Source organism: Bombina bombina, chromosome 2 (genome assembly GCF_027579735.1).
Source record: "Bombina bombina isolate aBomBom1 chromosome 2, aBomBom1.pri, whole genome shotgun sequence".
NCBI classification, from domain to species: domain Eukaryota; kingdom Metazoa; phylum Chordata; class Amphibia; order Anura; family Bombinatoridae; genus Bombina; species Bombina bombina.
Window position 1 is genome coordinate 766,329,120 of NC_069500.1, and position 26,890 is coordinate 766,356,009.

At 40.3% G+C, this 26,890-nt stretch overlaps 1 protein-coding gene across 1 annotated transcript in view; it reads left to right on the forward strand.

The window, feature by feature from the left end:
• Positions 1–26,419, forward strand: part of EPS15L1 (epidermal growth factor receptor pathway substrate 15 like 1) — a 732,190-nt gene extending 705,771 nt beyond the window's left edge. The window contains exons 23-24 of the mRNA XM_053700047.1: positions 19,457–19,662; positions 24,974–26,419. Of these exons, the coding sequence (XP_053556022.1) occupies positions 19,457–19,662; positions 24,974–25,120 (353 nt within the window). The 3' untranslated portion in view covers positions 25,121–26,419. The remainder of the gene's footprint in view (positions 1–19,456; positions 19,663–24,973) is intronic.
• The last annotated feature ends 471 nt before the right edge of the window (positions 26,420–26,890 follow it).

Genomic DNA, 26,890 nt, shown 5'->3' on the forward strand with positions numbered 1-26,890 from the left:
ACTGGAGTTTTAAAGGGACACTGAACCCAAATTTTTTTCTCTCGTGATTCAGATAGAGCATGCAATTTTAAGCAACTTTCTAATTTACTCTTATCAATTTTTCTTCGTTCTCTTGCTATCTTTATTGGAAAAAGAAGGCATCTAAGCTATTTTTTTGTCCAGACCCTGGACAGCACTTGTTTATTGGTCGGTTAAATTAATCCACCAATCGGCAAGAACAACCGAGGTTGTTCACCAAAAAATGGGCTGGCATCTAAACTTTCTTGCTTTTCAAATAAAGATACCAAGAGAATGAAGAAAATTTTATAATTGTAAATTAGAAAGTTGCTTAAAATTGCATGCTCTATATGAATCACGAAAGAATAAATGTGGGTTCACAGGGATGTGCAATTGCTATCGACCGACGCCCGGGGCAAGCAGTTCTTTGGGCCGGGCATGTGGGGTTTTTTTACATTTAGCCCTGCTGCGGGCAAGCAGACCACAGCAAGACTAAAGCTTTTTTATTTTATTTTTTTATTTGTTATTTCTACAGCGGCCAGCAGGGGGTGCGGCGGTACATACTTGTCAATGTGTTGCTCGCAGGAGCGCTAATAAGGTGCCAAGGATCTGTTAAGTATAAGAGTGCAGCGCTGGGGTTATTAACGGCGGTTGTTTAAACTTTTTCCGCACATTTTACTTTCTCTATCTCAAATGAGAGATACAAAAAAGTGTAGCATAGGTTTTGCGCTCCAGTGTCGCCTCGAGTCACTGAGAAGAAGCGCTGCAACATGTAGATGGCAAGTCATTTTTCCATTCACCTAATCTTTTGCCCCTCCTGTGTTCACCGCAGATCCTTGAATTGTAATCCTAATAGGTTCAGTGTGGTCTCCCCTCCTCTCTACCGGAACTCCTGTAAAGCTTGTGCCTCCGTTGTTCTTACTGAGGTATTCCCATCTTTGCTGACAGTGCAAAGAGGGGAATCCCTCAGTAAGGCAATACTGAGGGGGCACAGTAAGGCAATACAGTGAGGTACTGAGGGGGCACAGTAAGACAATATAGTGAGGTACTGAGGGGGCACAGTAAAGGAACATTATGAGGTACTGAGGGGGCACAGTGAGGGAATAATGTTCCTTTACTGTGCCCCCTCAGTACCTCACTATATTGCCTTACTGTGCCCCCTCAGTACCTCACTATATTGCCTTACTGTGGCCCCTCAGTACCTCACTATATTCCCTCACTGTGCCCCCTCCGTACCTTACCATGTTCCCCCACTGTGCACCCTTAAAACCTCATTATGACCCAACAATTTCTAGTCATCTAAACCAAAGTTTGCTCATGCTAGTTATATATACTGTATGTGTATATACTGTGTGTGTGTGTATGTATATATATATATATATATATGTGTGTGTGTATATATATATATATATATATATACATATATATGTGTGTGTGTATATATATATATATATATATATATATATATATATATATATATATATATATATATATACACACACAGTATATATATTTGTATGTATATGTATGTATATAAAAAAAAAAAACTGAGAATTTGCATATCTAATTTGCATATCTTACCCACAATTCTCTTGTGCATTGGAAACTTTGTATATTAAGAATTTCTGGGGAAAAGCAAGCGGGGATACTTGCCTAGATGTACTAATTTCCTATGCAAATATTTACATTGATTTTTATATATATATATATATATATATATATATATATATATATATATATATATATAATCGTGTCAGGACAAGTAGATTGTCATGAGGGACAAGTAGTTTGGGCTGCCACTTTAGTCCCTTGGGCAAGTAGATTTTTTTAAAATTTCCACACCCCTGGTTCAGTGTCCCTTTATGTAGTCTTGTAACATTGACGAATGTTAGGGTCTGGAGATGCAGGGAGAGTCTTTCTGCGAAACCATACAGACTTGCATTAACAGCTCCTTAAGCAATCAGTGTTGACGAGTTTCACTGCCTGCTTTCTATCACACTGTCAAACTTGGCCGTGTTCCTATTCCACGGCGTAGATTCTAGTAAGATGGTTTCTTTTTTTATACCTGTAATAACGTAAGAAGACAGGGTCACCGTGTGACTCCTTTTATCTGTATAGAATCAAGGGTTAATATCTCCGAAAGGTGATTATTGAACAGGATGGATGTATACATGATTGCTTTGTGTTTTTTGCCACAAAACGTGTGAGATGTGGCTCTGACAATGTTTGAACAGTCAGGTTCTTCCTTCATTATGATTACTGCGCAGCCTGTTTAATTGGGCATGCTTTTTCTTGGCTGCAGGGGCGGTCCTGCTTGGCACTCCATGTGACCGGGTGTGGCCTCATTCTCTTCCTTTTCCTGACCGTCGGTTGCAGAAGTCGAAAGCGGTTTCTCTATGGGCCTGGGTCATAGGAGGTAGTGAGTGCCCTGGCCATTGGGAGTATAAAGGTGCCATTTTTTTTTTCTATAGTCCATATTAAAGGCGCAAGCTATGGAGGACTCTGATGCGTTAGAGGGTACTCCCTCTTTGCCTAAATCTAATTCCTGTGTTTATTGTGAGGAGGCTACGGTATATCCACCTGCTCAACTATGTTCCACATGCCTTGATAAAATAGTGATATCTAAAAAGAACAAGATGTTTAGTACCACTGAGCCATCCACCTCTGAGGGGGTCTCCGTCCCGTGAGCTGCGTTCCCTAAAATCATCTCCGTTTACACATGCAGCTCCCCAGTGCACTACTAATCCTCCTGCGGGAGGGGCCCTGTGGCTACCAGATTTTGCTGATCAGTTGCAAACGGCGGTGTCTGCGGCCTTCAGTGCTTTTCCTCTCACTGCGCAAGTGAAAGGTTAAACATTGCTATCCTTCCCAGGGATCATGTACTCCGTTGGATGTATCTGAGACTAGATTATACGCTGATGCAGAGGATGCCGATACTTCGGAGGACTCTTTCTCTGGGTCGGAATCTGCGGCCTCTAGGAACCAGACTTTAGGTTTAGGATGGAGCACTTATGCTTTTTATTAAGAGTGTCTACCTCTAGAGGTTCCAGAACCAATGTTACAGGAGGAACCTTCTATTCCTAAGCTTGATAAAGTTTATGAGGACAGGGTGGTGTCCCAGACTTTCCTGTTTCTCGTAAAGATGTTGAATATTATAAAGAATGACTGGGAGAGACTTTGTTCATCTTTCTCCCCTTATTCTTCGTTTTAGAAATTGTTCCCGGTTTCTGATTCTCAGCTAGAATTGTGAGGATCTGACCATAAGGTGGATTGAGCTATCTCCATGCTCGCTAAGTGCACCACTATCCCACTCAAGGATAGTTCATCATTTAAGGAACCCATGGATAAGAAATTAGATACCCTGTTAAGAAAGATGTTTCAGCACATGGGGTTCGTATTTCAGCCTGCCTGAGGATAGCTAATTTATCTGTGATGCAAATATGCAGATTATTCGATTGAATGCCAAGTCATCAGGCTTTTCTGTTCTGGCTCGAAGGGCCCTCTGGTTGAAGTTGTGGTCTGCTGACATGACATCCAAATCTAGATTACTTTCGTTTGTCAGGGTTTTGTCCCTGTTTTGTTTGCCATGTGCTGCTAGCAGCCATTTTACTCCTCTCTTGCTGACTCTGGTGCATACTGTGTGATGCTGCTCATTTCTTGCACTTCCTTTTATGGCCAGACTGGTGTACATCATCCGTGTGAGACAGGATGCAGTCTCAGAATTGTGATGTCATCACTTATTATTTAAAGGGCCTTTGTTCAGTATGCTTTGCCCTTGCGTTGTCTCAGACCTGTTTGTGAGAGCTCCTGTGTATTACCTGGCTGTCTGACGTCCCTCCTGGTTCCTGCTCTCTGGCTTGTTCCTGACTCTGCTGTTCTCCTTGTTCCTGATTCCGGCTCGTCTGACTACTCGCTTTGGCTCCTGGCTCGGCTCGTCTGACTACCAGCTCTGGTTTTGATTCCTGGCTTATTTGACTTGTGGACTTTTTATTATTTTTTGCTATTAATAAAGGTGTGATTATTTTTGCACTTCTCGTCTCAGTCTGATTCCTGGCACCCTGACATTACGCAAGGGCAAAGCATACTGTGTGATGCTGCTCATTTCCTGCACTTCCTTTTATGGCCAGACTGGTGTACATCATCCATGTGAGACAGGATGCAGTCTCAGAATTGTGATGTCATCACTTATTATTTAAAGGGCCTCTGTTCAGTATGCTTTGCCCTTGCGTTGTCTCAGACCTGTTTGTGAGAGCTCCTGTGTTTTACCTGGCTGCCTGACGTCCTTCCTGGTTCCTGATCCCTGGCTTGTTCCTGACTCTGCTGTTCTTCCTGTTCCTGATTCCGGCTCGTCTGACTACTTGCTTTGGCTCTTAACTCGGCTCGTCTGACTACCAGCTCTGGTTTTGATTCCTGGCTTGTTATTTGACTTGTGGACTTTTTATTATTTTTTGCTATTAATAAAGGTGTGATTATTTTTGCACTTCTCTTCTCAGTCTGATTTCTGGCACCCTGACATTACTCAAGGGCCAAGAATCCTGATGGTGCTAATAATCCACCTTTACCTGCCATAATGTGCAGGATGGATGAACAGGATTCACCGCTTGGATCAATTTGCACTAGCCCTGCAAACCCTGCTGACTCGCACTGCACATTTGGACCAAAGTGTCCTGCAGTTATGGCTGCTCCTGTTTCCGCTGCTGCACCTAGTCCTACCAGGAGCATGTCCAGTTCTGCACCTCTACCTCAGCATTATGGAGGCGATCCTAATCAGTGCAGAGGGTTTTGGAACCAGGAGGGCATTTACTTTGAGATGTTACCTCGGGCGTTTCCCTCTGACAGAGCTAAGGTGGGATTTCTCATCTCGTTACTCTCTGACACAGCTCTTGCCTGGGCTAATCCATTGTGGCAGACTAATAAACCTTTGATTTCAAATTACCCTGAATTTGTGGCCTCCTTTCAAAGGGTATTTGATGTGCCGGCTCGCTCCGCTTCTGCTGCTAAATAACTCATGTCCGTTTAGCAAGGTACAAGATCTGTTGCTCAGTATGCCATTGAGTTCCGTACGCTTGCCGCAGAGGTAGGTTGGAACAATGAAGCCCTTGTTGCCGCCTTCTTTCATGGGCTCTCTGATGCGATTAAAGACGAAGTTGCTGCCAGAGATTTACCAGAAGATCTCGAGGCATTGGTGTCTTTTTTGATCCTAATTGACATCAGACTCAGAGAGAGAGACTCTTTCAAGGAGCGCTTGCGGAAGCCTCCTGTTCCGTTGTCTCCTACATGTTCGTTCCCACCCATGCCTCCCTCTCCTCCTATGCCTCCTGGTCCCGAGTCACCAGGTACTGCTGAGCCGATTTCCCAGTTTGGATTCACGCGTCTCTCCGCAACGGAGAGGGCCTTTAGGAGGAGGGAGGGGCTCTGCCTCTATTGTGCATTACAGGGCCACCTTTTGAAGTCTTGTCCTACATGGCCGGGAAACGCTCACACCTATGGTCCTGTCGGGGCAGACCTTGGGTGGATTATCCTCGTCCCCGGAACCGCTAAAGGAGAAACCTTTGGTCACGGTTGTCCTTTCCTGGGTGGACTTCTCCATAGACACCCAGGCTCTTGTTGACTCCGGTGCTGCGGACTATTTCATTGACAGTGCTTTTGTATCAAAGCACTCCATTCCTGTTTTGCCTCGGTCCGTTCCGCTTGCTATTGAGGCCATTGATGGCAGGCCCCTTCAGCCTGCACTCGTTACTCACAAAACTGCTCCGTTATCCATGGCTGTTGGGGCTCTCCATTTTGAAACCCTCCAGTTCCAGGTGATTAACTCTCCGCATTTTCTGGTTGTTCTGGGTTATCCCTGGCTCCAAAAGCACAATCCCAGTCTCAACTGGCGCAGGTCCGAAATTTTGTTGTGGTCTCCACAATGTATTTCCACTTGTCTTCGTAAACCAGTTAAAGTCTTGTGCACTTCTTCGGTATCTCAATTGCCAGAGGAGTACCGAGAGTTCCTAGACGTTTTTGATAAGGTGTGTGCCGGTACGTTGCCTCCTCACAGGTCTTAAGATTGTGCCATAGACCTGCAACCCGGAGCCATTCCTCCTCGGGGCCGGGTTTACCCTCTGTCTGTTGCGGAGAATTGTGCTATGGAGGAGTATGTTGCCGATGCTCTGTCGCGGGGGATCATCCGCAAATCCTGTTCTCCTGCAGGGGCTGGCTTCTTCTTTGTGAAGAAAAAGGGTGGTAAGTTAAGACCATGCATCGATTATAGGGGTCTTAATCATCTTACCATTAAGAATGCTTACCCTATTCCGCTCATTACGGAACTCTTTGACCGTCTCAAGGGAGCTACGGTCTTTACTAAACTTGATTTGAGAGGAGTGTACAATCTCGTTAAGAAGGGTCACAAATGGAAAACAGCATTTAACTCCAGGAGCGGGCATTATGAGTATCTTGTAATGCCCTTTGGCCTATGTAATGCTCCTGCTGTTTTCCAGCAATTTATTAATGATGTCCTACGAGATATTTTGCAACAGTGTGTTGTGGTGTACTTGAACGACATCCTCTTACACTCACACACACTTGAGGCTCATCGTTCTGATGTTACACGGGTTTTTCAGCGACTATGTGAGAACGGCCTGTTTTGTTAACTCGAAAAATGTGGGTTCCATCAGACTCAAGTAACCTTCCTAGGTTATGTTATCTCTGTTGCAGGGTTTTCCATGGATCCTGACAAGTTATCTGCAGTTTTGCAGTGGCCTCGCCCAGTTGGTCTTCGATCTATTCAATGTTTTTTGGGGTTCGCCAATTACTATAGAAAGTTTATTAAAAACTTTTCTTCCTTGGTCAAACCTATCACAGACATGACCCGTAAAGAGAATGATCCACTCCATTGGTCACCTACTGCCATTAAGGCCTTTGATAGTCTTAAGACTGCCTTTGCTGCCGCTCCAGTTCTGGCTCATCCTAACCATGTCCTGCCTTTCGTTCTTGAGGTTGATGCATCTGAGACTGGAGTAGGTGCCCTCTTGTCTCAACGTCCTATGCCTGACGGTTCCTTGCATCCGTGTGGTTTCTTCTCTAAGAAATTGTCTCCAGCGGAGTGCAATTATGAAATTGGCGACAGGGAATTACTGGCCATAATTTTGGCACTCAAGGAATGGAGGCATCTTCTCGAGGGTACTAGCGTGCCAGTGCTTATTCTTACTGACCACAAGAATTTAACTTATCTATTTGAAGCAAAACGTTTGTCGCCCAGACAGGCCAGATGGGCGCTATTTTTGTCTCTGTTTAATTATATGGTCTCCTACCTGAATGGTAGTAAGAATGTTAGGGCTGATGCCCTCTCTCGACAATTTTCGCCTCTATCCAAGGAGGAGTCAGTACCTACTCCAGTTATACCTCCTGACCATATTTTGGTTACCATACATGCTAATTTGACTTCTCCCTTGGGGGATGAGATCATGGCTGCACAAACCAATGCATCTCCTGAGAAACCTAATGGTAAGTGTTTTGTTCCTGAGAATATTCTAACTAAACTTTTGCACATTTACCACTATCCTAAAGCCACAGGTCACCCAGGCAAGAACCAAATGATTTGGTCTGTCACTCGACAATTCTGGTGGCCAGGTCTTCATTCTGATGTTGCTGCGTATGTTGCCTCCTGCTCAGTTTGTGCATAGAATAAGACTCCTTGACGTCTTCCTGTAGGTCTTCTTCAACCTATTGCTAATAGTGACACATCTTTCCATGGACTTCATTGTCGAGCTCCCTGTTTCCAATGGCAATACTGTTATCCTTATGGTGGTTTAGCTTTTTTCTAAAATGTCACATTGCATTCCCTTGAAGAAGTTGCTTACCGCTCAGGAGCTTGCTTCAATTTTTGCCCGGCAGGTCTTCTGTTTACATGGGTTACCCAAGGAGATAGTGTCGGACTGGGGTAGCCAGTTTGTCTCCAGGTTTTGGCGTTCCTTTTGTGCTCAAATGGGGATCCAGCTTTCCTTCTCCTCGGCATATCACCCTCAATCCAATGGGGCTGCGGAACGGTCTAATCAAGCTCTGGAACAGTTCCTCCATTGCTATGTCTCAGATCACCACAATATTGGTCTGAACTGTTACCTTGGGCAGAGTTTGCTCTGAATAGTGCTATTAATGCTTCCTCCAAGTTATCCCCGTTCATGGCGAATTATGGGTTTCAACCATCCTTGTTGCCCGATTCATTCATGTCTCAGGGTATTCCGGCTTTGGAGGAGCATCTCCGGCAACTCCGTTCCACGTGGGTGCAGATTTAGGATTGCCTTCATCGTTCTATGCAGCGCCAAAAGTTCAGGCCGATCGTAGGCGTCTGCCCTACCAGGTTGGTGAGAGAGTTTGGCTGTCCTCCCGCAACTTGAATCTTCATGTGCCTTCCAATAAACTGGCTCCCCGTTATGTTGGTCCTTTTCGAATACTCCGACGGGTCAATCCTGTGGCCTACGCTCTTGACCTTCCTCCTGCAATGCACATCTCCAATGTTTTTCATGTCTCTTGAAACCATTGGTTTGTTATCGGCTTACCACTGTGTTGCCTCGTCCCCGTCCTATCTTTGTTGACAACCATGAGGAGTATGAGGTCAGCAGCATTATTGACTCTCTTATGTCCAGAGGCCACGTACAGTATTTGGTTGGGTCACTGGAGGGGCTACGGTCCGGAGGAGCGTTCATGGGTTCCCTCCTCTGAGGTTTATGCTCCCGCCCTCCTCCGTGCCTTCCATGCCCGTTTCCCCAATAAGCCTTTTGTCCTCCTGCAGGGGAGGGGTCGTTGAGAGGAGGGTACTGTCGGGGTTTTTTCCCTGTTTTGTTTGCCATGTGCTGCTGGCAGCCATTTTACTCACCTCTCTTGCTGACTCTGGTGCATACTGTGTGATGCTGCTCATTTCCTGCACTTTCTTTTATGGCCAAACTGGTGTACAACATCCGTGTGAGACAGGATGCAGTCTCAGAATTGTGATGTCATCACTTATTATTTAATAGGTACCTAGAGTTTGGGTGAGCTGCCACAGCTCTACCAATCTGCAGCCTGCTTCTACAAGCACATTGGTGTGCTCTGGGAATATGTGAGTACTCTCCACATTAAGGAATCTGTTGTGGTTGTACCATTAATAGTCTGCACATGTGGTGCCCGTATATCTTGTCTCCCTTATAGCACCACCATCTTACGCCAAGAGCGCCTTCAAGTGGGTGAGCTGTCACACCTTTCTAATTCTGCAGCCCGCCCCTACCAGCACATAAGTGTGCTCTCCAAATTTGTGAGTACCCATTTGGCAATAGTTCTGTGACTCGTTGTTAATTAATAGATACCACCACACATGAGGCGCCCCTCCATTCTGTTTTATATAGTACCACCTGGACCATCCAGTGAGGAGGAGGCAGCCGCTACAGCAATCGTTATCCTTTGAAGAACGTATAAAGGACTGTCTAATTTTTCAGAATTGCAAGTGTATTTTCACTACAGTATCTAAAAATGTACTGTTTTCTGCCTTTATTGTGTATATACTCATCTATGATAGCTTAACATTGCCCCATCATATATACTTTTGTTCTAGATTATTGATTATACTGCATCTTGAGCGCCCCCTTCAGTGATTAGGTTTTTACAGTATTGTTTGTTGTCTATTCGGGAAGCGCAAAGGGCAGAAGGCTTCTTCAACTTCCCTATCTTTTTGGCTGAGGATCATGATTCCCTTGGCTTATGAGACAGCGGGACATAAGCCTCCTCAGAGGATTACAGCTCACTCAACTAGAGCTGTGGCTTCTTCTTGGGCCTTCAATAATGAGGCTTCTATGGAGCAGATTTGTAAGGTGGCTGCTTGGTCCTCCTTACATACTTTTTCAAAGTTTTACAAATTTTTCGTTTTTGCTTCGGCTGAAGCAGCTTTTGGGAGAAAGATTTTATAGGCTGTGATGCCCTCAGCCTAGGGTTCGCCTCTTTTTTACCCTCTCGTTTTCATTCAATGTCCTCAAGCTTGGGTATTTGTTCCCCACAAGTAATGAATAAAGCCGTGGACTCTCCTCGTATTTAGATGGAAAACATAAATTTTTCTTACCTGATAATTTCATTTCCATCTGTACGAAGAGAGTTCACGGCTCCCGCCCCTTTCTCCACTGAGCGGACCTAAATTTATTTATTTTTTGTCTGGCACCATTTATACCCTGATATTTCTCTTACTGTTCCTTGTTCCCTCGACAGAATGACTGGGGAGTGGGGGAGGTATTTAAGCCTTTGGATGGAGTGTCTTTGCCTCCTCCTGGTGGCTAGGTTCTGTATTTCCCACAAGTAATGAATGAAGCCGTGGACTTTCCTCGTACAGAGGGAAATGAAATTATCAGGTAATCATAATTTGTTTTTTACCTCTGTAATTACCTTGTATCTAAGCCTCTGCAGACTGCCTCCTTATCTCAATTATTTTTACTGACTTGCATTTTAGCCAATCAGTACTGGCTCATATATAATTCCACGGGAGTGAGCACAATATTAACAATATTATCTATATGGCACACATGAACTAACACTGTCTAACTGCCAAAATACACTGAGATAAGACACAGAGGTTTAGCTTTCAACAGAGAATACCAAGAGAGCAAAGAAAATTTGATTATAAAAGTAAATCTAAAATTGAATGCCCTATCTGAATCGTGAAAGTTTAATTTTGACTAGACTGTCCCTCTAAATTACAGGAAGGGCTGCATAGATAAAAAATAAATAAAAAAAAAGTATATTGCGAGGTGGTTTTACTATGCATAAATAAACAGTTCATATTACGTGAGGTTTTAAGTTTCTGTGATTATGCATATGCTTTTTATTCCAATACCTTGATGTTCATGAGCCTGTATTACTTTTGCCAGCAGAGTAACCTGCAGCCCTGTGTGCCATTACAATGGCCCCCTTGAGAAAAACAGGACTGTGCCACTGTCACTATCTGTCTCTATCAGTGATGAGCTGCAGAAAAATATTGTTATCTCCAAATCTGATTACACCTTTTACTGCTAGAATCTGAGAATCAGGAAATGAAAAGTTTCCAGGAAAGTTCTTCTTTTATTTTCAGTTTGTTTTTTGTTTTGTTTTTTAAATCTAAGCGGATGTCTGAAATCAGCATCTGGCAATTTTGGAGCATGTAAATCGCTACCCATGTTTCTGACTGGTTTTATGTTGGAGAGGTACTCAGAGGCACTATAATTCAGGGAAAATCATGGTTGAGAACTACACATATTATATAGTGAAGTAATTTGTTGTGTGTTAGATAATGTGTGCCTTTTGTTCTTATTAAAAAAGCTGTGTATTTTACCTTTCATTGCTCATGAATTATATAATCTCATATAGCTATGCTTCAATCATCAGTCTATTTTATTTTTTATTTATTTTTTTAATATCGAAATCACCCTTTTAAAGCAGTTTAAAAACAGTTTCATGTTTGTGAGATATTTCAGAGCACAGAAGGGAAAAATATAAGTGAAAAGCCTGACCGGTTTCGGTCAACAGACCATAATCTACACCTACCTGATTCAAAGGTTTAAAAAAGCATTCAAACTCATCCATTGGTTAAAAGCAATACACTCCTGATTGTCTCTCAACATTTTAACCTAGGTTGTCTCAAAGCTGATATAAGTCAATTTATAAATCATTAAATAGCATATATGATCATAATGCAAATAAAACAAAATACACACAGTAGTAGCTTATAGGCATACAGCAGGGGTGTCAAACTTGCGGCCCGCTGGCCTCATGCGGCCCTCAACCTAATTTTGTGCGGCCCACGCCACCTCCATGAAAAATATTAATTATAATATGCTTATTACTTAAAGAGCGAGTGCGCTTACTGTTAGGGATGCACATACATTAAAACATACATTATTAAAAAGAAAAAGACTGATAAGTGCATAATGATTTATTTAACTCATGCAGTTCATTACTATGGTAGCACTGATTTCCCACATTATTTCTGTCCATTCCTTTCCATAATTTTCTCTTTAACTAAAATCAAATACTTTATATATATTTCTATGTATTTATTATTTTATATTATGTACAACAGGTATGTCTATCACTATTATAAACAGTGGGTCGCACGTGGAGCGTGTGTCTCACCTTCTTAAAAGCATTAGAGCACATTTCCTCAAGCCAGAGTAAGTTAATTAGGAGTTACAGAACACAATCTTTTGAAATGTATACAGTTATAGCAAATGCCACTGCACTGTTTAGCAATGACAAGATATGTAGGTAGTGTGCGGCCCACGTGAGTTGTACTTGTATGGAAAATGGCCCGCGACTAAAATGAGTTTGACACCCCTGGCATACAGAATCACAATAATAAAATGTGATAATAAGCATACATTTAAATCTGAGAAATACATTGCATATGCAATACAAGTCAATTTGTGAAATATTAAGCAGCATATATGATCATATTTCAAAAACCTAAGGATACATAGATTATATGTCTAAAGGTATAACATTTTCCACAATGCACAACATTTGCAATAGTATGAGATATCAAACATACATCTGAGCTTTAGAATATTCAACACACGTGCTATATAATCCAATTTATGAAACATTAGGCAGCATATATAATCACTATTCAAAAGACTGAAAATGCACAAATTAAATGCTTTGGGGCATAAAGTTTGCAATAGCATAAAGTATAGACTTAAATAAGAATACATTTAAATATGCAAGATACATCACACTCTAAATGCAGATCTAAAAGTTATTATATGTGATGTGAATAATATACATGTGTTACTTCCAGTAGTTAATTTTGGAACTAAAGTATCTAGTTTAAATATCCAATATATCTCCTGACCAAAAAGAATATTATACTTGCCACCCTTTCTGGGTGGTCGAGACACCTGCTCAATTGTCTGCCATCTGAAATAAATAACTTTTTTATAATGTATATCTATGAAATGTCTTGATAGAGCTGAGCATCTAATTCCCCCCGAGATGTATGACAAGTGCTCCCTAATTCGAGTACCCACGTGTCTAGTCGTTCTACTGACATACTGGCGACAACAAAGGGTTCATTCAATAAAATAGATCACAAGGCTGCTAGTACAATTGATACAACCCTTAGTTTCAAATTAATCTCTGGTAATGGCTGATCTAAGGGCATTTGTTACGGAGATATGTTCACAAGACTTGCATTTTCTCTGTAAACATATAAAAGTGCCTTTAAATTTAAGCCAAGAGCTTTCAGAACTGTCTGTTTTCAAAATATTTGAGGACAGCAGATTACCTAGAGTGAGGTTCTTTTTCTATACCCATCTACAACCCTCTGCTACTGTTTATTTATCTGTTTGCCTACCAAAAGAATTGGTAGATTTCATTCAACCATGGTACACACCTCATAGTATTTGTTTGAGAAGGCAGTTATAAAGGTGAGCTTACCCCTTGAGCACTCATGGTTCACATATGGTCGTCTCCACAGTAGATCTCTTCTATCCATGGCCTCCACCTCTAGATGCACTCTCAACCACATTACCTTGATAACCTCTAGATTTTAACCAATATGTCATGTCCCTACTTTCTTGTAGATAATCATTCTCTAGGGTACAATTGCTTTTAACTGAATAAATTGTCCCTTAGCATTAACTTTTAAAACATGTTTAGGATGTATCCCTAACATAGCGTGGTAACCCTGTAACTAGTGGTTGAAGATATTGATCAACCCATTGCAATAGTGGCTCCAGTAAGGAACCTAATCCAGCAACAATGGGCCTCACTTAACATTGTCAAGACTCTTGTGTACCTTTGGTTGATGGGGGGAAAATTGGTGTAATTGGGTGATCTACAAGGAGATATTCACAAGTACTGTTGTCTATAAACACCAATTCCACACCATTATCCAAAAGACCTCTCAAATCTTCCTTAAATGCTACTGTAGGGTCTCTTTCTAGGGGAAGGTAAGTGTTAACATCTCCAATTTGTCTCAATGCTTTAGTAACATAGGCCTCCTTGACCAGCACTACCCCACTCCCTCCCTTGTCTGATTGTCTAGTAGCTATTTGGGAGTTCTGTTGAAGTTTGGCTAACACCTCTTCCCTTGACAAATTAGGTCTGTTGCCAGTACTGGACTTGGAGAGTTTAGTGAGATCTTCAATATATATATATATATATATATATATATATATATATATATATATATATTATTATTTTTTTTTTTTTTATTTTTTTTTAAAGAAGTTAAAAAAAAAATCAGTAAGGCACTTTAAAGTATTAGTACAATACTCACTTTATTTCTCACAACTTTGAACCGTCCCACCGCCATACCACTCCCAGATGGCTCCCACCCACTCTTCAATCTCTTCCAAAATGGCAGTTTCACAGGCATTCTCAGGTCCGCCCACAGCAGCACACTGGTCTGCCTCTCATCCTCCATCTCCGCCTCTGTTTTCAGGACGATCTGAAGATTTTTTTAATTTATTTTTTAAATTGCGTACTCTCGCCATTTTTAAACCAGCAGCGATTAATTGCTGTTTAAAACCGCATCCACGATTAATCGTGCAGCCATAATATATATATATGTGAGTGTGTGTATATACACATATATATATATATATATATATATGTGTGTGTGTGTACAGTTGTGCTCATACGTTTACATACCCTGGCAGAATTTATAATTTATTGGCCATTTTTCAGAGAATTTGAATGGTAACACAAAAACTTTTCTTTCACTCATGGTTAGTATTTGACTGAAGCCATTTATTATCAATCAACTGTGTTTACTCTTTTTAAATCATAATGACAACAGAAACTACCCAAATGACCCTGATCAAAAGTTTACATACCCCAGTTCTTAAGTATTGCCCCCTTTAACATCAATGACAGCTTGAAGTCTTTTATGGTATTTGTGGATGAGGCTCTTTATCTTCTCAGATGGTAAAGCTGCCCATTCTTCCTGGCAAAAAGCCTCCAGTTCCTGTAAATTCTTGGGCTGTCTTGCATGAACTGCACATTTGAGATCTCCCTAGAGTGGCTCAATGATATTGAGGTCAGGAGACTGAGATAGCCACTCCAGAACCTTCACTTTATTCTGCTGTAGCCAATGACAGGTCGACTTGACCTTGTGTTTAGGATCATTGTCATGTTGGAATGTCCAAGTACGTGCCATGCGCAGCTTCCGGGCTGATGAATGCAAATTTTCCTCCAGTATTTTTTTATAACATACTGCATTCATCTTGCCATTAATTCTGAACAAATTTCATGTGCCTTTGTAGCTCACACATCCCCAAAACATCAGCGATCCACCTCCGTGTTTCACAGTAGGAATGGTGTACCTTTCATCATAGACCTTGTTGACTCCTCTCCTAATGTAGCGTTTATGGTTGTGGCCAAAAAACTCAATTTTGGTCTCATCATTCCAAATGACACTGTGCCTGAAGGTTTGAGGCTTGTCTCTGTGCTTTTTGGCGTATTGTAAGCTGTATATTTTGTGGCATTTGCGTAGTAATGGCTTTCTTTTGGTGACTCGACCATGCAGCCCATCTTTCTTCAAGTGCCTCCTTATTGTGCATCTTGAAACAGCCACACCACATGTTTTCAGAGAGTCCTGTATTTCACTTGAAGTTATTTGTGGGTTTTTCTTTGCATCCCAAACAATTTTCCTGACCGTGTGGCGCTTAAGTCTCTTTGCGGCCCATTCCTCAGGAGCCAATCAGCAGCCAGCTCTCTTCTCTATGATTCTAGGAGCCAGGTCTGGGCAGGCGCGGAGTGAGACAAGTGATGTCACGTGTGGGGCGACATGCAAGGGTGAGGACAGGAGTCTGAGCATCTAGTAGTCTGTTTCGTTACCTCGACTGACTCTCTCTGTGACAAGTCGACTGGCAGAGAAGAAGTTTGTTCAAGTCAGTCCCTCAGTGTGCACTACCGCACTGTGACTGCTCCCAGCCGAGTTAATACCAGTGAGTGGACGGCGGACTGTGCTACTAGTGTGCTGTGCTGCCTATTACCGGTGTTAGGTTACTGATTACCAACCTAGTCTACAGTCTGACAGGTAAGGAGGACACAGTGTGGAGTGGACACCTAAAGTAATTGCTGTTAGTTGGTGCAACTTAGTGCACAGCCACAGTGCTCACCGGCTATTAGGCTACCACTACACAGTACACACAATTTTTATATTTTAATGATTTTCTACAGGAATATTAAAAAATCTCTGAAGTATGTATATCATCATTGATGATCCATATAATAATAATTATATGGATCATGGATGATGATATACTTAATACTTGAGAGATTTCCATTTCTAATCTTTCTTGTAGAAAATTTTATATATATATATATATATATATATATATATATGTGTGTATATATATATATATATGTGTGTGTGTGTATGTGTATATATATATATATATATATATATGTGTGTATATATATATATATATATATGTGTGTGTGTGTATGTGTATATATATATATATATATATGTGTGTGTGTGTGTGTGTATGTATATATATATGTGTCTGATGATGTCAGAGTGGATTAAGTTGTGCATTACTTTTATCTTTTTCCTCTTAGTGTGCTGCTCTTAGGCATGAGCCACGAGGATCACATTTATTAAATTATCATTACAGTACAATTACCAATATAACATAGCTTTTTTTTTTTGTTTGTTTGTTTTTTTCTTAGTTTGAAGTAAATTTTAAGCTGTTTTGGTTGTGACTGGATAGATGAAAATCCTACAGTAATTAAAATTTTGACAGAAATTCATAAAAAAACACATCTCAGCTCAAACATTTCTCTTAAAGAGTCGTCATACTCAGGTGCAGGCTATAATCATACATAAATAAAAAGAGAGAAGCGCTCAACCCGGGAACGAACAATAGCATAATAGCTTGTTCTATGGCTAGTTACCACCCAAGAAGAACCCTCTTTTTGCTCAACATGTGCCTTTCAAAGAGAAGAACTTTTCTGAAGCATATCAGTCTGATCCTGATTTAACAGTACAGTCCCGAAATACCAGGCAATTCCTCTCTATAACCCCAGACGTAAGTTTCGGCCCAGTGTGGGCCTCGTCAGTGAGGTGCAGCCATATCCCTCTAGGTACACTGAGCAACGGGTCCAAGTCTGGATTCCCGCTCAACCTGGGAACGAACAATTGCATAATAGCTTGTTCTAGGACTAGTTACCACCCAAGAAGAGGCTGCTTCCGGGTGGTAAATCGCCATAGAACTAGCTGATGAGCTGTTGTTCGTTCCTGGTAGAGCACTTCTCTCTTTGTATAATAAGACATATCTGAAGCTAGTTAGTGATAACGGGTTATAATAAAAAAATCAGCAGAAGTCAAATTGTACAGCACAAGGCACATTGGCCTTCCTAGTCACCTTGCGCATACATACTTCTCTGCAGTGCAGGAGGTACACATTCCCTGGCTTGAGGCTTCCTAAGAAGTGTGATGCCTTCAGCACTTCTCCATGTGTTAGACAGCTGCCTCCTAAATTGCTTCCCAACCTCTGTTGTTGTTGTTTTTTTTATGTATTTGTATATTTTGCAAATAAAAATTAAATATATAATTTTAAATGTAAAACAGTTCTGACTATGGCATGGGTGCAGAAAATAACCAAGCTGAATTATGAGAATAGACTAAAACCATATTGAGCAATCACATTTGGCTGAAAAGGAACATGAAGTCCAAAAAATGTTCTTTCATGATTCAGATACAGGATACCATTTGGAACAACTTTCCAATTTACTTCTTTTAGCTAATTTGCTATGTTGTCTTGGTATCCTTTGTTGAAAAGTATACCTCGGTAAGCTAAAGAGCTTGTAGCTAGTTGCCGATTGTTCCTTTAATAAAAGGATGCCAAGAGAATGAATAAAAAAATAATACAAGTACTATCTGAACCATAAAGGAAACATTTTAAGTTTCATGTAGTGAGTTTTCATTTAAGCTACCTCTATTGGGTTTGTACATGGGCTTCTTGGGTGTATCATAGCCAGTGCCTCACCAGCCTCTGACCTCACCGCACGTCACTGGTATATATATATATTTATATATGTGTGTGTGTGTGTGTGTGTGGCCAAAAAGTTTAATGAAAGAAATATACCTCCCTATCCCTCTGTCCCTATCCCTCTGTCCCTATTTCCATATCCCTTCCCTCTGTCCCTCTGCCCCTCTCTCTCTGTTCCTCTGCCCCTCTCTCTCTGTTCCTCTGCCCCTCTCTCTCTGTTCCTCTGCCCCTCTCTCTCTGTTCCTCTGCCCCTCTCTCTCTGTTCCTCTGCCCCTCTCTCTCTGTTCCTCTGCCCCTCTCTCTCTCCCTCCCTCTGTCCCTCTATCCCTTTCTCCCTCTGTCCCTGATCCACCCTCAAACAGCTCTCTACCCCCCCCCCCAACTATTGCCGCCATCTTAGGTACTGGAAGCTGTATGCCAGTACCTATAATCCCCTTTTTTTTCTTCTCTGTAGTGTAGTGGTCCTCCCCCCCCCCCCCAGCAATCACCATTTTGCCCCCCCCCCTGCACCGCCAAATCCATTTTCTGTAGTGTAGCTTGCCCATACCTCCCTGTTCCTTTGTCTGTAGGGTAGGACCCTCCCCCCTCCGTTATTGAGCCGCCCACCCGCCTCCCGCCCTCACCAGGAGCAGATTTTTACAGATGGTGACACGCACCAGTGTCACCATCTGTAACGATCAGGCATCTGCCCTCATATGGAGGCAGAGCACCTATTGCGCTCCGGCTCCTTATGCGGCAGATGCCTGAAGCTTCAGGAGCTCCAGATCTCGGCTGTAAAACCAGCTGAGTGCTGGAGCTTCCTGAAGCTGTCTCGCGTTGCAGGCTGCGCGCGCAACTAACGACGGACGCGTTACAAATGCTATTATTGTAAAGATTGAGTTTAAAGGAACTTAAATGTCTTGTCAACAAATGTGTTTAGGTAGGTCCCAGTAATGCATGGCTGCTTTGGAGACAACTTTGTTAATTTATATGCAAACAATAATAAAATAATCTAACGGATGAAAGCATTTTCCTTTTGCACTTTTATGTCTCTTTAAATAGATATGTGTTAAAGATTCATAATAATGAGCAGAATGCTCTAACTCATTAGACACCCCAACTCTGTTTAACCCCTGTATTTTAACAGAGTTGGGGCATCACTACTGTTAACATGGCATGCTCTAATTCATTAGAACAGATTTTTCCCCCCCATTATTATGGCCCTTTAATATTATAACTAAATGTGCTCCTCCTGCTTCTTTATTTCTTTGGATTTTGACCACTTTAAATTACACTAATCCTAGCACTGAGGGTACAAGTAATCTTATGAAGGCAATTATCTTAGGTGTATGTCACCTTCAAGGTATAAAATTAACTGGACTTAACAGCAAATATCTCTATCCCTGATTTGAATTTAGTCCTTTTTATACAGAGGTTGCTAGCTACTATTAGTAAACAAGCACAAGCAATGTATCTATAATTTACTTCTTGTTTCTCCTCAGGTAAAAGTACTCCTGTGGGTCAGCTAGGCTCATCACACTTCCAGAAGTCTCACGACCCTTTTCAGCCGTTTGGGACTGAACCTGGAGACCCTTTCCAGAGCAGGAAGGCTTTTACAGACCCCTTCAGCGGCAAGGACCCCTTCGCTTCTTCACAGTCGGGAAAACACTCTAAGGGGACCTCCGCCGGGTTTGCAAACTTTGGCTCTGTAAGTTGAATCTCCCCTCTCTCTATTAAAGAGGCCGTCCCTCCCGCCACACGCTCTCCTCAGCAGCTGGCTCAAGTGGCAGACTTTACCATTCTAAAAATATAACTTGAAGTGTCATAAGTGGGTTGCTGTCTCTGTTTCTTTGTAACCCCCTAAATTCAATAGAATCCTCTTCTGATCTCAAACCGTTTTGTGTTGCATGTAGCCAGAAACATACTATGTTTCATCCCATACCAGGGACTTTTAATGGCAGCATCTGAAAAATGTATGGAAGCCTTACACACATCAAAAATGGTCTGATGTCAGAAGTTTTTTTTATTTTGTTAAAAAAAAAAGGTCATACTTTGTTTATTATCGAGCAATCTCTGTTACATGATTACACAAGTGAGCTGTTTAGCTCTCATTCTTTTAATTGTGTATATTTATGCATCTTAGTCAGGGATGGCTCCTCAGTGAGGGCTCCTCAGCAGCCTTGAGGAAGAGGGGTAACACTGAGTGCCCTTATATAATATGCTGCTTTCCCATTTACCTTTTACAATGTGAAATATGTTGTTACTAATCCAGGCTGACTCCCTTCTTACATTTTATCTTTTCATCCAAAGGGGATGAAATATGTTTTAATTTATATTCCATTGTTAATGTATGTAACTTGTGTGGTATTTCTGGGCTATTTTAAGAAGCAATCCTTACTGTGTGCAACACGGCAACGGCTGTTTTTCTTAGCAGTTGGAATAAAACAAAACTTTCTAAAGTGGAAATTTCCTTTTTCAAACCGTGAAATTAAAATGGCTTCAAGAGTGAATGCGGACAGAACATTAAACCTTCATTTTTCTATTTTCTTGAAAAGGATTGCTGATTGCCTGGGTGTTAAAAGATGTGCATAATTTGAAATCTTCATCTTTAACTCTCCCTGTTTTTATTGTTCCATGCACTGTGTCTGCGTTGTTAAGTTATATTACTGTTCATGTATACAGAAAGAATCTGTGTTTTTTTCCTTAATAAATGAAAAACCATCCTCCACCTCTCACCTCCCTTTGTTTATTCCTCTGTGGGTTTGTTCCTTTTATATTTCTGCTGCTCTTTTTACTACTCCACAGAATGGGTGGTGAATTTATGCAATAACTTACCGATAGTGGTGGTACAGACAAACAGTCATATTTGCATATATCAGGAGTTACAAATCACACGCAACTCAGAACACAATTTTGTGCCAAACTTTTAAGGATTTTTTTTATATAAGTGATTGATAGCCTAATTTTAAGGGAATTCCATCTTTTTTCTAGAATGGGCAGTCAGATTAAATTACATATCTAATGTAAATCAGTGTTCCCTCTAATTTTTGACAAGCTGTGTGTGTGTGTGTGTGTGCGCGCAAAAATTGACACTGCAATGTTCTAAAAACAGTTCAAAAGCGTGTGCCATGAGTCGAGCACAACATTAAAAAAAAAAAGAGAGAGAGAGCAAATATCAATAAAAGGCTCATACTGTGATGACTCTGGTAATAATGACTTTTAAAAGGTTTTGCTTTTTTGTAAATTGTTACGAAAATATACTATCAGCATGTTAATAAGTTCTTAAAAACAATAAAGCTTTTACAAAGTGAGCAGTCTGTGTGCGCAATAAATTATTAGATATCATTGTCTTAAGCATGTGGGCGGCTTTTGTGCACAGGGTTAAAAATCTGTTTTCATTCACACGCATACACACCTTAGAGGGAACATGGAATGTGAGGGGTATGGTTTATTTTAATTTTAAGAGAGGAATTATTTCTGGGTTTAATTTGACTCCAGATAAATGTCAGTCCTATTACACGGTATACATTCTTAAAACATATCTCAATGTTTATTTCCATAAAATGTTTCTCAGTTCTGTGTGTATCATATTTTATTGTCAAATCTCCTGGTTCTTGGTGTCAACTTAAGAGACATCCTAGGTAGGCAAAACATTGTAGTAGTTCTCTATTTTTATTTATTTTTTTGTAAGGCTTATAGGAAGAGTGTTTAAGTGACAGTAAACACTGATATTATATTATACAAGCCTAGTAAAACAGTTTTACAATATACTTTTAATTAATAAGTTTGACCCCTTTTTCTGTCATTTAACCCCTTAATGACCACAATGTACCCTGTATGTCACTGGTCGTTAAGGGTTTTTTCAGGACATAATAGCACAGTCTAGCAAGAGCACGCTATTAATGCCCTCCCTCCAGCAGGCTTTGTGGAATAGAGCAGTCTCAACGCTGGTGGCAAGACCGCGCTATAAAACAATCAAGTCCCAAAAAAGGCCAGTGACATACAGGGTACGTCGCTGGTCCTTAAGGGGTTAAATTTGAAAATTGTAGATTTTCGAATCCTTAAAAGGACATGGAACCCAAATTGTTTCTTTCATGGTCCAGATAGAGCATGCCATTTTTAACAACTTTTCAATGTATTTCTATTATCTAATTAGTTTTGTTCTCTTTGTATCCTTGTTGAAAAATATACCTAGATAGATACAGAAGCTGCTGTTTGGTGGCTGAGCATATAAACCTCTTCCATTGTCTTTCAGCTAGCTTCCAGTAGTGCATTACTGCTTCTTCAATAAAGGATATTAGAGAATGTAGCACATTAGATAATAGTAAATTGGAACATTGTCACATATCTATCCCTAATTTGCAGTTTATCTTATTCTTTTTCCTGGAACTAAACAATGGAGATTTTGTTAACACAATGACAGTGGTAAATCAGTGTTCTCCAGACCCAAGCTTGGATTAACTCCTTGGATTAGCTCCTCAAAATACGGGAATGTGGTGGGTGGAGTTTGACCATTGAAACAAATTGTGGCGGCCAAGGTGTTAATCTGTTCTAATAATTTTCCAACCCATCCTGATAAGTTAACCTTTTGGTAGACTGCAAACAAAATTTTATGTAATTGCAAGGTGTTATTTTTCCTTTTAAGGTTAGTGATATTAACTATAGAGTTGTTTGTTCTAGTGATTCGTATACACAGGAAAGAGAGAAACCTATAGACATGAAAACAAATTGGATGACCCTGAGATTAGCACCCTGCTGCCTGTGATTTAATGTTTTAGAAGATCTTTTGACAATTTTGACACAACCCATTTCATAACATCTAGGTCAGAATTTGACATCTCTGGTCTTTAGGAATCACTAAGAGGTCAGATGTTTAGGATCACCTAGGATAAGAACATCTTAGATAACCAGAATTACTGAGCAGCTAAATATATCTGATATGTACTTCCGAGATTTTAAGACTCTGGTTCGCAAGTAGGCCCTATGGACTGGACAACGGTTATCTGCTAGTTTCAGCCCATCCCAGAAATATGCAAAAGTTTTTGCCAGTGAAAAATCCTGTTAAACAATTCATTTTTGGTTGACTTTGGTGGACTATTTCACATATAGATTTCGTAGAACAATTGGAGAAGATTCTCTGTAGAACGTTTTGGGAATTTATAGTAACAGATATCTGGAGAAAAAATAAAATATAGGGGATGGGTTATAGTTACATGGAACAGAAGAAGGGTAGTAGTGTGTGAAGAGTTATGTGGCGTAATATGATTAATTTCAGGGTTATATAGAGCTGTGATTTTCAATGCCTTTCCCAAAAGTTCTCTTAACAGCCTGAAAGACATTTTTTTATTAATGCACCTGGGATTAATCTTTGCACTGAAAAAGATCTGCATACTAAATAAATGTTTTAAAGTATTCAAAAATGTAATTTTCTCGCAAAATATGTATTTTTTGCACTCCATGTGCACATTCTTTAAAATCTTGTGTTGTAATCCTGTCACCTTTGTCTTTGCATGTTAGGGTCATATATATATATATATATATATATATATATAAACATTCACTGTGCAGCATGTAGGAACATCCGGGTTCTGAATTACTGAGGTAGTTTTGCAGTGAAATTACATTCAATGTTCCTTTTACAGTATTTCCCTACCTGAGCAACGGGAATCAGTCCCAATGACTGGACTTTCTCAAGTACTTTAGGAATGAAATTGGGGAACACTGATACAGAGCAATGGAAGTTATAAGATGTGATATAAAGGGATATATTAAACCTGTAAGGTGTTATGCGGACGAATAGGAGCTATAAGGAGGGACACTAATATCTGTTATATGAAGCAGTTGTACCGAGTAATGCACAAGGTTATAAAAACTTGTATATTTATCTCCACAAGGTTCTACACCGTATGTTGTGGGACACCCATTCAGGAAAGTGGTTAAACACAAAATTGTTGGCATAGAAAATGCTCCTTATCCATTCCACCGCATTGCTTCCAGCTGTTTCCTTCTTGAGTATAACCTTCCCCCTTTTCCGCTTTTGAATAATCTGTTTCTTTCTCTCTTTACTTTTACACCTTCTAAACAAAGCTCTGGAAATCATTGCAGAGAAGAGACACAGGTGATATTACATGCGAGGCACAAAACCACTCACTCATATCAAAAAACATTCACACTTCCCTTAACCAGTTCACTACTGAATACAGCTGCAGCATACTACGTATGGAACCACTGCCTCTTTAACAGTACAACCCCTTAGCAGTTCTCTGCCTTCTAAAGAACAGCCATCAGAGTATAATAGAATTGATGATTGAAGCTCCTCTGATTATTTGTCAGCATCATTCAGCAGACTCAACAGGGAGAAGATGAAGATCGATGGCTTGCCTATTGTGCTTTACCCTAATAAATAAAATATACATTTTGCAAATTATATGGTTACTTCATACTTTAAAAAGGGAATTAAAGATTTAAATTATTGTGTTGGTTTAGACCCAATCCTTTTACCACCTGGGGTTACAATCTTGCTTATTTCCTTTGAATTATATTCCAAATTCTGTGATAAGACATTGGAAAACACACACACACAAATAGCATTATTTCTAAATATAAGCACATTGCTTTGCTTTGGAATCCTGCATAACGTTCAGTATGAGTCAAATTCAGGGAGGAAATTGAGCATCTTAATGGTATTGCAGTTTGGTCTGTTGAGCTTGAAACATGAAGAGATTGACCAAGGGTGCAAAATATAGGGTGGTAAGTTAATGGCATGCTTTTCATTGGGTGAGATTAGTAAACTGAAGACAAAGCAATATATTATTCAGTATAAGTCCAATTTATGCACAAGATCGATTTTGTATCATGTAGATAGCCAAACTTTGTCCATCAAGCGCGATCTGTTTCTGCACTTTTTTTTTTAGAGTAAATGGGCTAAGAGATGAAAATTACTATGTGTACGTTTAGTTGTTCTGCAGGTGAATGTTACTGATACAGCCTCCATTTTTTATTTATTTTTTATCCCGTAGTTTGGGAATGAAGAGCAACAACTTGCCTGGGCCAAACGCGAGAGTCAGAGGGCTGAAAAGGAGAGACTTGATCGTTTAAAAAGGCAGGAACAAGAAGACCTTGAGTTAGCAATTGCCCTCAGCAAAGCAGAAATGCCCAGCTCTTGAGAACCACAGCATCCTCACCCATCCCCACCTTCATTCATGGCTCCCCACACCATCCATAGAGCAACCTACACCGTCTCTGGGGTCAGAGCAGTGGTGTGAAACAGAATAGGACATCTTAAACTAGCCGTCTTTTAATTCTGAACGTTTAGCCAATCACAGGGGAGCTGTACCAATGCCATCTCCTGTACTAAATTGGAACGATTGACAGAAGTTTTCAAATGCACATCTTTCTTCTGCAGAGTTGCTTGATTCCAACCCACTTTTTTATTTTTATTAAGGAATCTATTTTTATTATTCATTTTGTTTCTCCCCCATTTCCCCAACCACACATTTTGCAGGTTATTCAGCAAGTATTGTGATGTCATAAAAGATGTCCCCTGCCCTTAGGTTGGCGAGGAATACTGATAAAAATTGGAGACAAGGAAAGCTAGGAGTTTAAAGCAGTAACTTTGTGTTGGGAAAATATTGCAAATGTGCCCTGCTATTGTAATATACAGCCCTGGTATATGGAAGGTGATCATTTTATCTTTTTTTTTATTTTATTTACTTGCAGATTCATATATGCTTTTATCATGAATTTATTTCTGTTAGCAAATGGCAGCTATTTTAAAAGTAGTAAAAAAGTTTATCCATTGTCTATTATAATTGAATTTTAGCGTATATTTATATTATTCATGTAAAGAATAGTTCCCGTCAGCTTCTAGCAATTAAATCTTAAGGAAATCCCTGCTTAAGGACATATGGGTGTGATTTCTGTCCTTAGAAATTACATCTTCTGGGGAGGCACTAGCAAGGCAAAAGACTAAGTAATGTTTAAAAAAAAAAGGTTTGTTGCTATTATAAATGGAATTGAAAACAGAATCTTAGCTGTCAGATGTTACCAAATGATTGTCCAAATAGGTGTTCTTTATGAACAGACAATGTAAGAATAGAGTTTTTAAAGAGACATTCTACTGTAAAAATAAAATGCTCCATTTTGCTAGATCATTTTATTGTTCAATTTAAGATGCTGCTCCATATGAGGATATAACTTTTGAACCAATTAGGATCAGGCATTCTTCATGTATTCTTCCATCACTGGCTACATCCTTATGTGGAGAGGCAAGAGGGTGTTCCAGAACTATGGTTTTGACTATGTGTTTAACCCGGGGGTAAGAAAAATGAATTAATGTAAAACTAAAATGTTCCTATATTTTATTTCTACACTAGAATGTTTCTTTATATCCCAATACGTACGTATGTTTTCCTTCTTAAAATACCTTCTTTCTGTCAGAGGCTATAAACAATCCATACACTGTTTCCCCTCTGTTTAGAGATCATTGTATCACTGTGAAAACTTTTTTTTTTTTTAAACTGTACCTTTATTTTACATAGTATGATTTATTATTTTTTCCATTGGACATGGTATACTATTACCAGGTAACCTCAGCTTTTGATATTGCTGCTGCTTTTTACTTTTGTTTGGGCACCATAGTTATTCACCCACAGATCCCTGAAGTAAACATAATAATTTAGGGCATTTTAGTATTTTGAACCTAAATCCAATCTTCATTAGAAACTTTTTCTAATGACACGGTGAATCCATAGATCATCATCATCAATTACTGTTGGGAATATTACTCCTGGCCAGCAGGAGGAGGCAAAGAGCACCACAGCAAAGCTGTTAAGTATTACTTCCCTTCCCACAACCCCCAGTCATTCTCTTTGCCTCTAGTGCAAGGAAGGGGTGAAGTAATTAGGTGTCCTGATTATGATTCTTCTATCAAGATT